The 14883-nt window shown below is 39.6% G+C and overlaps 2 protein-coding genes across 8 annotated transcripts in view; one reads left to right on the top strand and one right to left on the bottom strand.

Moving 5' to 3' along the window:
- Nucleotides 1-2547, top strand: part of LOC125738730 (regulator of microtubule dynamics protein 2) — a 33115-nt gene extending 30568 nt beyond the window's left edge. For all 6 annotated transcript variants that reach the window (XM_049007970.1, XM_049007969.1, XM_049007971.1 and 3 more), the window contains 3 exons: nt 107-160; nt 411-491; nt 977-2547. In XM_049007970.1, the coding sequence (XP_048863927.1) occupies nt 107-160; nt 411-491; nt 977-1030 (189 nt within the window). In that variant the 3' untranslated portion in view covers nt 1031-2547. The remainder of the gene's footprint in view (nt 1-106; nt 161-410; nt 492-976) is intronic.
- A 3525-nt stretch (nt 2548-6072) lies between these two features.
- On the bottom strand, nt 6073-10821 carry LOC125739480 (cytochrome P450 1B1). Of its 2 annotated transcripts, XM_049009652.1 has the most exons (3): nt 10662-10821; nt 9025-10030; nt 6073-8075 (listed from the first exon to the last, which is right to left on the bottom strand). In XM_049009652.1, exons 2-3 carry the CDS (start codon nt 10020-10022, stop codon nt 7475-7477), a joined length of 1599 nt encoding a protein of 532 aa, XP_048865609.1. In that variant the 5' UTR covers nt 10023-10030; nt 10662-10821; the 3' UTR covers nt 6073-7474. The 2 variants fall into 2 exon arrangements, with proteins under 2 accessions (XP_048865609.1, XP_048865610.1); XM_049009653.1 differs by lacking the exon at nt 10662-10821 and having other exon boundaries at nt 9809-9983.
- Between the last annotated feature and the right edge of the window lie 4062 nt (nt 10822-14883).

Genomic DNA, 14883 nt, shown 5'->3' with positions numbered 1-14883 from the left:
TATTTTCTTTCCAGAATGAATCATTGAACTGTCCTTCAAAGTTCTGCATCCAGAAATACCCACGAGTCATTGCTGTTTTGTCATGAATGTTTACTTTGGCCGACAGGTAGAGGAAATCCAACCTAAATACTCGAAGTTCAACTACGTATTTATAGCTAAGGTAAGCGAAGCCTTTAGTTGAGTTTTTTTGAAACCTGGTCGATTTTCTTCTCTCTCTATTCCACACATTAATATTCTTACATGCAATCCTACTCACTTCTTGCTGTGTGCAATTGAATTGCCTATTTCTTCTGGAGGAGTTGAATGTATGCTTACATTCTAGTGCATTTTTGCCCCTTAAATGTAGTCTAAATTTTGAAAGTATATTTCCATCCTTCTCTCATATTCATGCATAATTGTTCCTTCCTCAGTGTTACAAGGACCTTGGACAGATGCAGGAGGCCAGAAGAATGTGTGAGGCTGCTTCTGCGCTGCGCATACTTTCCAAAGAGGTTGGCATTTATGAAATGTGGTCCTCGTCCCTCACCATGCATGCCGATACCTCTGTTAGAAGTGACGCTGTGTGCATCCAAAATTGCTTACTTGTTTACTATGTAGTAGTCGAAATATAGTATGCCATGTGTCATGCAGCAGTATGTCCAAATCATCAGTATGAATGAGACAGTAAGTGAATAGTAACCAAACGCCATATTGCATTCTGAAAAATTCCAAAGCGTGCGACCGATGAATGCTACACTGTCCCACACTGGAACTGCAGCCTGAAACACAGAAGGTCTCTTGTGTAGAAATTTGTGTCGAAATGGCAGAAAAAGTGGCCAGATCTACAAATTTACGTAGGAAACAATACCCAGTTTCACAACTTGACTCCAATATGTATTTTTCCATTGATATTGATGTCCATTTCTTCTTTGTTTAACCTACATGATATTGGGGGTTTGCTGTGTGACTGCGCTGACTTGGTGCTGTTGTCTTGTAGGATGAGGAAGCTCAGACGATGCTTGAGTCTCTCCACTCTTCAATCAGTTTCTGATGGTGCTGGACCTCTGGCTGAAGGAGTCTGCAAAGCTCACAACCATCCATGCCTACCACCGCTGTGCTCCTCAGCACCATCTGAGATTTCCTGCCCCTCCCCCCATAGCTGGACTTCCCAAATAAGCAAGGACCAGGACCAGTTGGAAAGTATGGTGCCTGAACTGTTAAACACTAATCAGATATTACCACAGTTGAGTTTTATGTCCAGGAAATTGCACCAAGACGCTCATTATTTCTGGTTAAATGTGAAACAACCAAGATGATCCCGATCAGACGATGCTTTCAAGGTCACTTGATGTTAATGGTGTGGCCTCGTCCCACACCCACTGGATTTTCAGCGTTGGGACTTGAGCAGTCATGTCAGTGATATCAGGACCATAACAGAAGGTCAGGAGAGACTGTCTGGTTTTGCGTTTTGTCTGGGAACCTGACAAAAATCAACTGCGAGGAAGCTGACTGACGCCGGGGGAAGTTAGAGATATGAAATGAGATGAAAGACAAAACCACTCATTCTGACTTAACTGCGTTAAGCATCTCGGCTAATGTTCACTTCTTGCACCGTCGTTATAACGGTACCTGATGTTTCAGCTCCTCTGTTATGCAATGACGTGCACATGGCCAGTGATCACCCAGCCACCATTTCTGTGTACTAGGTTAAAAATGCCTTCCCTGCAGTAATATACACACTATGAATCAGTACTGGATAAGCAGTTACATTCTTTGTTGCGTTTGGCATGAATTACCCATGCACCTCATTTCTGCTCTAACTGAAGCTGGCTTGTACCACTTTGAGCATTACCTGCCCTCCTCTGCCTAACCCAGCACCGTCAGATCATAGCACTGGGTCACATTTGTATGTTAGGATCACTTGCTTATTCCTGACAGGTTTTTTGTGATTCCAAAGGTAGTCAGTCTGTTTTACCGCAGTGCAAAGAACCAGAAATAATTTTAAAGTGTGTCATATTTCCTGCACTGGGCAACTAGAATTAATGGCTTATGTTTTAACATGTTTTACAAGAATGATGGAACGAAAGGCAGGCATTTAAAAAATCAGAAGGGACCTGTGTTCAATTTGAATTTCATTCGTGGGTATTTCTGTATTTTTGAGTATTTGAATATTTAGAAGAAATTTTCATCTATTTAAGGTACAACTTGATTGAAGCAGAGATGTTGGCACTTTATTTTTCTTACTCTAACTTTGTTAGCATTGATTTTTCTTTCTTTCATGGGATCATTTAAATGTTTTTCTGTTAAGGTACTTCTCAGAATTTGGTGCTTTTGGAGCTATTAACGATTCTGAATTATCTTTTAATTGATGGAATACTTTAAATGAGAGATTATATTTTTTTATGTTCCTCATAAATGTATTTTAAATTTTAGCAACGTTCAGTTTCCCATACACTAATTATATTTGCAGTTTAACTCTATGTAGAAGCCATTGACTGTTTTACAACTACAAAACATGATTTTAGAATGTTCTTTTTGTCATGATTAATAAAGACAATATTAAAATTATAGTGGCTTTTGGATGATGTTGTATGACAGTTTTTAATTTTAATTTTTTTTTTTTTTTTGGTAAAAGGGGAATTTCTGTAACAAATCTTGACTTTTGGTCGTAATCCAATGTGTGCACATTTTTCTCACAGTTCTTGCTTAACTATTAACGGTAAAATGTAGTTTTGTTTGTCGAGTTCCTGGAACCAAAAGCTGTAAATAAGTTTGAGCCACTCTGGAGATTGTCACAGGTTTTGTCCATGTCTCCCATGTCAATCTTGTAATGCGGCAGGTAATGCGTTACAGTATTCAATCAGTTTTGTTTGTTCCTAATAAATCCAGTATTGATAGACGCGTCTTTCCAAGGTTAGTCACCACTTTGTATGAAATGGGTGTCTAGGTATGAAAATTTTGTTGTGGAAATGGGAGTCGTCTGAAAACGTGAATAATTTTTTCCGCCGTTTGTCAGTTTATTACAGCTGTTCCTGTTCCGTACGCTTATCTCAAACACCTGGCAAAGATGGGGAATTTTACTCCTGCCGGGATGTGGGTGGGAACCAGCTCATCGGAGCACATTGCAGAGACCATCCTTGCACAACATCTAAGCTCATCTTCAAGCAAACCTCCCTGAACACCACAATGGGAACTTTTGACCCATCCCACTTACATCAGCCACTAATCTGTTGTTTTTTCTCATATTTTAAAAGTGACGACTTTTTTTTTTTACTTTTCATTCCTTTGTTTTATATGTTCTGTTGTATGTTTGTTTAGCTCTTATTTAATCTCGCTTATTCCATTTAGATTTATTGCATTGTGCCCTAGTTTCAATCACCTTTTTATCTTGGATTATATTTTAATCCCAATTGGGTAGCAGCTTGAGGTGCATTCCATGTACGAAAAGTACTATATGAATAAAGATTATTAATTTAGGAATATCTAAGTAGTCATTTTGAGAAGGGTTTAAAATTTGCACCATGGTTATGTATGAACAGGATATTAAAGGAAGAAATTTGTGAATTATTACAATTCTCCACAGTCAAAATTTATATTAGAATTAGGTAACACTGTTACACCACCCCAGAGAAAATGATTTACATCTGATAAACCTAATATTTTGGCCATGTCACTGACACACTGTATGTTTGCACGAGTTTTGAGTTTAAGTTTTTTTGAGTTTGATGCTTTAGAGGCTAAGCTCTCTTTTTTGCTAATACAAAGTCGGCCAGAATTTTTTTCCAGTGGGATGTCACAACAAGCAGTAGTTTGTAATCTTTGTCATAATTTGACAGACTGAGGCCATTTGGCAACCATAGTGTAAGTACAGCTAGATGAGTATTTTCATCTATTTTCCGTAGCTCTGTGATGCTCATGAGCATGCTGACAGTGTTCTTACCATCTTGCCGTGGTACTATAAGTGTTTGATTTTATGAGGCAGAGCTAAGAAATTGGAATCATTGTGCTTTGTCTCTGCCTGGATTAACCAGTGGATGTTAGTTCGATGATTGGGGCTCCATTGAGTTGAAAGGCTGGGGTTTGTGTTGGATAAGTATGCCTGTGTGTGGTTATTCATGTGGGTCCTAATGTCTCCACAGTGGTAAAATCTGTTGTTTTCACCTTGTTATTTTCGGTCCACACAAGGGGGAATATTATTTATTTTATTTTTTTTATCTGTGAATGCAGTGGAAAAACTAAATATACCGCAAGTCTTGTGTTTTTGTTTGGTTATTTATGGTTAAGGTTAGGACTGGGTAAGGGTTGAGGTTGTCATAGCTGGGATTAGGGCCATAGAAATGAATGGAGATATAGATGCCTTAAGAAGCCAGTGTGGCCTGTATCTTTTTTGGTGAATTAAAGAATAATACTTATGTAAGTCGCTCTGGCTAAGGGCGTCTGCCAAATGCTAAATGTTGTATTACCTGTCGTACATTTACATTTGCAAATGAGTCAAGAGTCCCCCTTTCGACATTATTATGTGTCTTCGCTAGATTCCCCCCCCCTGCCCCCCCAAAAAAAAAAAACTTACTATTTTAACTCTTTATATGAAATATGCATACGTCAACCAACACGCAAATACGTCATATGCATACGTCAACCAACACGCAAATACGTCATATGCATACGTCAACCAACACGCAAATACGTCATATGCATACGTCAACCAACACGCAAATACGTCATATGCATACGTCAACCAAATCAGGTCCCAGATTCCGAAATGCCACTGCATTCTGGGACATGAGCTCGCAGTCTTGTCGTTACGAGCGCTTTGCTCTCTTGCTGCCTGCATCACTGCTGTGATGTTCTGCTGCTACTGATGGAGATGATGCTCAGACTCCTGACCTTCATGTAACTTGACGGAGGGAGGCTAACGGTGACTAGCATATTGGAGGTAAAGTTTGTTCTGCTGCCTATAAGAGGAAGACCTCACTGTCTATGGCTCGGCCTAATGCATTTCAGACAGCGTTTACCTTAATGCAGAACTGTCTGTTAAGTTAAACTGGGACCAGCGTTTTTGGAAAACAGGCTGCCACTTATCAAAAATGATGGTCAGTTTCCAGTTTCACAGGACCAAAATGTGTTCCCTAGGTTCTGCTTTCAGTACACCTTTTTCTTTCTGTACAGACGCTCCCCATGATTACGATGGGGTTACATTCAGATATACCTATTGTAAGGTGCTAATATTGTAAGGCGAAAATGCATTTTAATACAGTACACCTACCAGAGCAAACATCATAGCCTAGCCTACTCTAAAAACATGCTTAGAACAGTTATATTAGCCTACAATTCAAAATCATTAACACAAAGCCAGTTTTATAATGAAATGTTGAACATATACAATTTACAAATGCAAGGTACTGAAACTGAAAAACATTTAAGTGTCGTAAACTCAAAATATTGTAACATGGACCATCGTAACCCAGGGAGCGTCTGTATATTGCTGTAGCCCGTTATGTTATTAATAAATACCTTAACATTTTACTCTCAGATGCTTTGTAATTCCCAAGAAATCATTTATTTAGTGAAATTTCTGTGATTACCGAAGTCAGCTTTTAATAGACATTTAAAGAATTCCATTCAGGTCAAATGAGGAAAGTTCTTCCTTTTTATGATGGGTGCATAGAGGCGAGGGTATCAGCAATCTACTTTATCTAAACTTGTCACGCACTCAGAGCTCACTGGCTTGCAGTGGGCCTCTGATAAAGTACAGGATGTTCTGGAAGGCCAAGCTAAAGAATTGTGCATGCTGCAGCGAATGGTTTATCTCAAACACTTCCCTTTTGGTTTCTGGGTATATGAAAAAAATACCCACAATGCAGCACACCGCTGTCAGAAGTTGCAGTGTTTCTTTGCATTGAACTGACTGAGCTCATCATTGAATTACTTTAAAGCTCTGGTCACAGCTTTCGTTTTAGTTTCATATCTGCTGAAAAGATTAAAGAAATGACATGACTTGTCTGTTGTAGACGGATGATAGTAATAACAACATCAACAGGATTTGTAAAACTTTACTTACATTTTATTTTCAAAAGTCAAAATGGTATATGATTATCTTAACTATAAATATAACGCTCTTACAGTGATAGCACAGCTTTAGTAAATATATTATAAATTTCTTAAAATGTATAAAACTGGCAAACTCCTACTATGAAGCTTGTTAAATTAAGGGTTAATTAGCAGGGTTTACAGAGATATTCAACCACTGTGTATATTTGAGCTTATACATAAAGTAAAGCAGTTAACAAGACTAGACAATCCCTGAATCATACATCAAAAAAACATAAGAACACCATGATTTAATCAACACTGCAGAAATATAGTCAGATGAGTGAAGCATTTCTTAAAAATGCATGAATACAGTAGTTCATACACACAGGCTACCCTGTATCTTAAAGCCTGAGCATCTGAAACGTGTACAAAATGAACATTACATAACATATACCTGCATATATTCCTGTCTTCTACAAAGGCCAGCAGTTTGAGCTTGTACCAGTTAATCATATTCTCCATTTACACCCTAAACCTAAAGTTAAATTAAAGCAGCAGTCCTATGTCTTACATGTGCAGTAGACTTTTTGATTTTGATTACTGGTTTCTGATATCGTGATAAACCCAGAGATTTTTTTCATACTGTGCTATGATACACACTCAAGAACACTTATAAGACTTTTCGACAAGATATGGTCTATGCAAGTATACATGCAGAAATTGTGATCCAGTGTACAGTTTGTCCAAAACTATTCTGAACATTTGGAAAATCTGTCCTTGGGATTCAGCATCACGATGATCTTTATTGATTTTTTTTTGCAGTGAAACTATGTGAGTGAAGCTACCATGTTGCAATGCTAAAAGTGAAGCAGGCAAGGTGAACGTTAAATGTAAAGTAATACCCTTGATAAATATTAAGTGTGTTTTATGAGATGTAATAGCTTGGTAATCCATAGATCGAAAAAAAAAACCTAAAATGTGTCAGCTTGTTTCTTAGTACCATGAAACAGACAAAATCATTTTTATGATCAGACACATGTCTTTGAACAGCCAGACTCCTACTTATGATGCTTAGCTTATGAGAAATGGTGACTAACAGCCCCCTCCTATACTGTGTTGGCGAGAACACTCTCAGGCCTGCCTGTGATCAGCATTATGATGCTGGCATGTAGAGACTCAGGCTTACGAACTGTATTTCCACGCTCTCATGTATGGTAGCTGTATGTTGTGTCTGTGTGTACATTTATATTCTGAATTCCTATTGCACTTTTATTTCTCTAGCAAGCAGATTAAAAGTCCTTCAGATGATTATGCCCTGTTAAGAAATTATATAAAAATATACTAATATGTTTTGTTTGAGTCTCTATAAATATATATTTCTATGTTAGCGAAATCATAGCCATTCTACTTCACTTGCCCTTCTTTAAACCTTCATTCATAGTCTTCTTCGCTTTGTTTTTCCTTAACCTGCTCTATCTTCTGTTTTCACGCCATCCAACAGCTTCTCCACGAAGGAGTCCAACAGGTCCATGGTGTCACGGTGTGCGACTGTTATTTTGTAGCTTTTGGGCTTCAGGGACAGGCCGTACTCGTAATCCATTTTGGGGGGGCTTTCTGGGTCAGCTGAGAAGAGGCACTGATGAGTCAGCAGGGTCGTATAAAGGAAGAGTTTCATCTTGGACAGTTCCTCCCCTATGCAGCGACGTTTTCCCATTGAGAATATCAGCACATTGCTGCTCAGATCTTTATCCAGAGCCCCACCGGCATCCAGGAATCTCAGGGGGTTAAAAACCTCTGGATTCATCCACCTGCCGGGGTCATGGTTGACCGACCACTGGTTAATGAAGACCACGGTGCCCTTTGGAATGTGGTAGCCTTCGATGGTAGTGTTGTTGGTTGTCGCGTGTGGGATGGTGACGGGGATGAAGCTGGTGTATCGCATGGCCTCGTGGAGAAAGGCCATGACGTACGGCAATCGCGGCTGGTCCTCGATGGTCGGGAGTCTGCTCCGCTCCACCACTTTGTCGACCTCCTCTCGAAGTCGTGCTTGGACATCAGGAAATCTGTGACGTCGAAAATGAAAAGGATGGCAATTATAAGCCAGGCACTACTTCAATGAAAAATGCATCGACATGAAAATATATGGGTAAATAATATACAATTCTCCCTGCCTCGTGCCCATTGCTTCCGGGATAGACTCCGGACCCCCCGCGACCCAGTAGGATAAGCGGTTTGGAAAATGCATGGATGGATGTATTTCTTATTCCTATTTCATAAGCATCATAACAAAATCAGACATCGCTTCTCTCCAGGTTTTCCACATGTATCTTTGACGCAATTTTTGGGATGGACAACACTGAACTGACAGCAGCGACTGAGACAAACACACATTAGGCAGAATTGCCTCAATAGGCAGATTGATTTCAAGGAGGCAGATAACGGTCAATCGGGAATGGGGGGGTTGGGTGCTGGCTAAGCTTGGGCGGTAAGTAACTCATTAATAACTGTGGTCAACAGATATTCCTGCAACATTCTTCTCTGAAACATAGGCCTATTGTAAGGTTTGTGGTGAATTTTATATGTGCTGCTAGATACAGTGTAAAAGCATGCCAAAAGCGCGAGCACTTTTACACATTATACAACAGAACACCACTGCTGACATTTCAAAACGCGGCAAACAATTAAAATGTCAAAATATATATTTTTTAATTCAGTAACCCAGAAATAGCAATGCACGCTCCCATAACAATGAAACCTGAAGTAATACATATAATTTTTATCTCAGTCTCATCTCAGTTTGTTTATAAATGAAATCAGGTAGGTTGCTGTTTGCATTGCCTGTATACGTAACTGTAAATTTATTACGAACAATCACATGTGATTTAATTCCTTATAGCTACTGCCATGAAAGACGATCTGGGAACATTAGCCTACGTATTGGTTCCGTCGTCCCATTGGGGTAAATAAATTAGTTATGATATTGCTCATAAAATCATTCGGATGAATCGTTACCTTACAAGTATCAGTATGATCCATTGCAAAGCGGTTGATAGTGTATCTTGACTTGCTCCAAAAATGTCGTTTATCATGGGGCAGATGTGTTCTTTGTCCAGGAAAACACCGAGCGGGCCATTTAGTTTCCGATTCATGGCAAAAATAAAAGCATCAGTCATGTCTCGAATGATGCTAGAATTAATGGTTGTCCGGTGCTCGGAAACTTTGTTTTGGATGAAATCGTAGAACTCCGTGTTGAGTTTTTTAAAATTAATAAATATAGATTTAATCGGGTTTGGAAAATACTGAAGCCAAGGCATGACGTCCACAATACTCCCAGCACCCACCGTTTTGGTGAATTGATCGTTTCTCCCCACAATCGCCCGAAACTCCGAATCGGTGTAAGAGTATCTCTTCCCAAAACAAACGGCGCTCATTACGTTTGCGATGGATGTAATGAGGTATGATCGCGGTTCAAAGTACTTCTTTTCTGCAGATTTTTCCAAAAGCAGGTAGAGCAGTTCCCTGACCTCGCTCACAACGTGACTCTCAAATGTCTTTTTGGTCTTCATGTTGATGGTCGAGAACGCCCGGACCGTGGACTGTGCGACCTTTCGATGCGCTTTCCACTGTTCGCTGTAGTTACCGAAAGCCATACTCTTCCCATTTGAAACGACCCGAAAAGAAGTAAAATCTGGCCGACCAGCGAACTCAGCTCCTTTTTTGATGAGCGCCGTCCTGATAACATCACCGTTAAGAACCACAACGGTTCGGTTACCCAGCTTGATTTGGAAAACATTACCGTATTTCTTTGCCATATGAGTGAAGTACAGGTGAGGTGCGCATCCAAGCTGAGCGGCATTTCCGACAATCGGCCAAGGAAACGGTCCCGGAGGGCAGCGAAGGCGCAGGTACCGCTGAATCCACAAATACAGGTGCACAGCCACAAGCAAAGCGAGCGACGTCAGTAGTAAATAACGTCCTCGGATGACCTCAGATATCTCCTCGCTAGTCATCCTGGTATCTACGACGGAAGGGATTAAAAAAAATAAAATGACATTCGAATAGATAAATCAGATTTTCTTACGTGTTCATGCAATGAAATATGAAACGAAAGAACGATGTCATTTTCCAAATATTATGTTCACGCAAAATAAACTAGATTTTAATCAGCAACTTATTAATGATTAGGTGTCGACATGCATCAGTAAAAAGGAGATTGACATTAAAAAGTCTTCCGAAGTATACCTTTTATAAATCCACACATTTCGAAATTTATTTTGAATATCAAATTACGCCGCAACCAGCAATTGCCGAACAGATTGTCCCCGAAACGGTGCAGTCAGCTACAGAACATGTTACATATAAGTGAGTTACCTCATTTGCACATCGTCTCCAAATTTGATTGGTTGTAGGCTATTATAACATGCAAACTATAGCCTAATAAAAATCTACTTTTTGCCCATTACTTTGCAGAACAATCACACATTGCCCAATTTGTCTCGGCTTTTCTTCTGCAGTTAATTTGATACTGCAATGTGCAGTCCGTTTCTTTGACACTTCTTCAACGTGACAAGTTAAAAATTATTTATCGCAAACTGTACCCTGGTATGCATATTATACTAAACCCGAGTTATGTCCGAGTTCTCACTTACTTTACATGAACTTCAGTGCTTCAGTCCGATGCATTGGCTCTCAAACGACCCAACACGTATACAGCTTTCATAAGTTCCTAGCGAAATCATGTATCCCAAACGCTGCACTAACAAATCGCATTTTAGTTCCCCTGCGACGAGTGGTTTATATACTTTTTTCTTTCCATTGGAAGTGATCTCCGTCCCCCCTCCTCCTTCTCTACCTCCCTCTTTCTCTCTCCCCCCCCCCTCTCTCTCTCTCTCTCTCTCTAACTGTAGCTCCCCTGGATTCTCATAACCCCACAGACTGGGAACAGTTTAGATTAGTCCCTTGTCTTCTAAAAGGATAAGTGTTTGCTTCTCTCGAGTCGTGACCCGTGTGGCGGCCACCGCATTGTCAGAATTGCGGGTTCGATGCGTGATATTAGTTTTAATCGCTTCTTGTCAACACAGAAGCGTACTAGACCAATTAAGTTACTCGAAATGGAGAATGGATTTCGCACAGTAAATCAGCGGGTTTCTCTTGCGGTAGACTGTAACAATAACTATTTATATTTGCGTTACTCACAAAATTGATATCTGCGTTCTTCTCTGTCTCTCCTTTTATGTAGGCTTGTGCGTAGCCTGCTGATGGAGGTCGATGAAACCACACGCGCCTATACACACACACATAGATACATATATACGGTTATATATTATTATCTGTAAATAATTATTCATTAAGATATTTTTATTTAAGGAGTTCAGTATTAGGCCTATTGACCACAATTGATAATCTACGGTTTGGTTTATATTATATCACAAGTGTTTATACGTTTACTAATCGCGTTTAATAACCAACAATATGAGCACGTCTTTTTAAATAATAATTACGCAGAGCCTTTCCTGTGTTTGGCCAGTCTTCTTCTGTTTTGGATTTACATTGTAAAATTGTGTCTTACAGTAATATAGGGATATCAGCATTGATACGAAATGAATCCCGAATTACGGCGGAGCTACGCAGAGCTTGACTTATCCAAAAAGGACACGAGCTCTAAAAATGTCCACTTCTGTATTACATGCATCTTAAGGTTCCTGGAATAAAAACGTCCATCCATTTTCCAAACCGCTTATCCTACTGCGGGGGGTCTGGAAGCAATAGGAAGAACCCTGGACGGGGGACCAGCCCATCGCAGGGCACACTTACACACCATTCACACACACATACACATATACACATCTACGGGCAATTTAGCAACTCCAACTCATGTTTTTGGACTGTGGGGGGAAACCGGAGTACTCGGAGGAAACCCCACGACAACATGGGGAGAACATGCAAACTCCACGCACATGTAACCCAGACGGAGACTCGAACCAAGGTCCCAGAGGTGTTAGGCAACAGTGGTAACCACTGCACCACCATGCCGCCCCATGGACTAAAAACAGTAGTATAAATACGTCAATGTTGTGTCTATTATTCTATTAAATGTCTTGCATGATGTTTACGTTGCTGTTATTGTGCCTGTATGAAGTGTTACTGATGGTATTAACTTTCTGCATGCAGTATAGTAATAGTGTTTAATGTTTTTCACGGTATCCCTGTTACTGACCGCACTGGCGCCCACTTGCATGTATGCGCGTGCATGTGACTTTTGGAATGCGTGTTCACACCGGAAAATAGAGTTCCCCCTCAAAAGCCGCTCTGTAATTCGAACCTTGGCTATTTCAATTAGGCTGAAGTCCATAACGTGATATAATGACAATAAATCTACATATTCATATAAATATGATAATAATAACCAAGTTAATAAGTGAAACTGAAATGTTCGTTATCCCTTTCAAATATTAACCTAGTTAGGTGTTATGTCCTTTTAATTAAATGAGAGAATTGCAAATAAATGAAACAAGACCGGATATACCTGTTAGCTATCTCGGTAGGCACCACTGAGTTGACTGTTAAGTTGCACTATAGCTTAAAGTTATGGTTCTATTGTCACGCGATGGCAAGCAAGACCCGCTGCAGGCAAATTTAAACAAATCCACGCCTGTGCACGACAAAGTAACATCCGGCATTTTCTGTCCCCTTCATCCATATAATATGCACTTTAATTGACTAAACCCTCTACAGCATTAATTGTGTAAACACGTGTAGATAAATGCTAATTCATCTGCCTTTCATTTTTGCAAATCTGAGGCAATTTGCATTTCATGTAAATCTCTTTGATTTTTATGCCCGGAAAGATACATCAACTATCAATTACCGTTAATAAATTGTCAAAAAAAGTTGAAAATCAAAGACACGTGGAAAAAAAAAATCTTGTTTTTTTCTAACGAACAATGCTTATAACTCATAAAAATGACTTCAGAATAATAGTGTGATGACATTCAGGGACGTAGGATTCATATTAACATAGATGGGACGGGTATATCGGGGTCTGGGGTGTGACGTATCGTCGTATTATAACGCAGTTCTGTATTCGTGCTGTATACATTTTTTAAAATTTGTATTCGTAAATTAATGCGGCTAGAGTTACGATATATAAAGTGAAATTTTATTTCTTTCCATTTTTGCTGTAATATGGTATAGCTTAAGCTCATTAATGTCCCGCATCAGGTGCGCGAAATTTTAGGTATTTAGGAATATTAGGTATTCAATTGTGCGGTCTGGCATATATCCGTTTAAATTTTGTTGATGTTAAGTTTTGCCTAAGTATTTAGTAATTCCATTTCTTATAATTAAGGGAATGTGAAATTGCTTTTTTTGCTGTTACCCCTTGGAGGAGAGAATATCTATCAGATTTTACATGGACTACTATGAATTTGGAATACTATTACAATGTTATCACTGGCGTAACTTTGACTGAAACATTGTTGAGGCCTCCACCCATTACGGAGGAAACATGATTAATGGAGGGGGGGGTTGTATTTGCTGGTTTTGATTTATTGGGGAGAGTGTGCCCTGCGATGGGCTGGCCCCCCATCCTGGGTTGTTCCCTGCCTCGTGCCCATTGCTTCCGGGATAGGCTCCCGGGGGGGGGGGGGGGGGGGGGGGGGCTACAACCTCCGCCCCCCCACCCCCCGTAATTTACGCCCATGAATGTTATAGTAGCTAAAGACGTTTCTTCGGGATTGTCATGGCGTTTCCGTTATGAAGACCCTGACATCCATGTCAAAAGCGAGTTCAGTACCACGGACAGCTCTTATATTATCCATATATGAACTAGTGACTAGTGATGTTAAGTAGAATATTTTAACAAAATAAATGTTTTAAACAAATTCAATGTTCAGTCAGTGCGCAATTAAAGCTCTAAAACAGCTGTTTATCAAATCATCTCAATTAGCAGATTTTTATTAAATCATGAACTAAGAAAACTGGTTAAGGGGCGGCATGGTGGTGCAGTGGTTAACACTGTTGTCTCACACCTCTGGGTCACATGTCGTCGTGGGGTTCCCTCCGGGTGCTCCGGTCCCCCACAGTCCAAAAATATGCTGAGGCTAATTGGACTGTTCATGTGTGAGTGAATGGTGTGTGCGTGTTAGCCCCCATGCTGGGTTATTCCCTGCCTCGTGCCCATTGCTTCCGGGATAGGTTTGGAAAATAGATGGATGGATGAAAAACTGGTTAACTTAGTAAAAAAAAAATCATAATATATGATTCTGTGTGAGTATACGTATGGGTGTGGTTTAAAACAACGAACTAAAACTTCCACGCTATTTTAAATACAATAAATATTTTTTTACTTGCATATCGAATCGGCTACCGTTTAGTCAGACTCTCGAGTAATTCCATATTTAATTTTGTACTGTGGATTTTGGGTCATGCAGGACCCTATATCTTTCAAATAAAATAACATAAATTATATATTATTATAAAAAATACTGATGCTCTGTAGGACTTTAATATCTCCCGAACAATTTCTTTTGGTTTCCGCCACTACAAGCCCTGGTAGCTATGGAGAATTTATAACATTATTACGATAGCAGGTACCTCACTGCAGACTCCATCATTCGAAAGTCCCCGAACGATACTATCAGGAAGTGGCAAGTTGTATGTTCTGAGCTTTCCTTGCAGGTGGATTAGATTCACACGAATACAACGGACAAAAAAAAGAAAAATTAAATATTATTATATTAAGTATAATTAAATACTAAAAATCACATACATGCAGCTGCCAAGAAGGTAAGCATTCCTTTTAAAATAATCAACACACAACTAAACAAAGACATGCGGAAATAATAAATTACAACCAAAGTAATATATCAA

Source organism: Brienomyrus brachyistius, chromosome 3 (assembly GCF_023856365.1).
Source record: "Brienomyrus brachyistius isolate T26 chromosome 3, BBRACH_0.4, whole genome shotgun sequence".
Lineage (NCBI taxonomy): Eukaryota > Metazoa > Chordata > Actinopteri > Osteoglossiformes > Mormyridae > Brienomyrus > Brienomyrus brachyistius.
The sequence above is the reverse complement of the archived record's forward strand: the minus strand, read 5'-3'. Positions and strand labels throughout refer to the sequence as shown.

Bases quoted from the DNA above. Each gene is read 5' to 3' on its own strand.
- LOC125739480 (XM_049009652.1), bottom strand. From the start codon at position 10,022: ATGACTAGCGAGGAGATATCTGAGGTCATCCGAGGACGTTATTTACTA. The intron at 8,076-9,024 runs GTAACGATTCAT...TCGACGTCACAG, and splicing joins ATCATACTGATACTTGTAAG to ATTTCCTGATGTCCAAGCAC.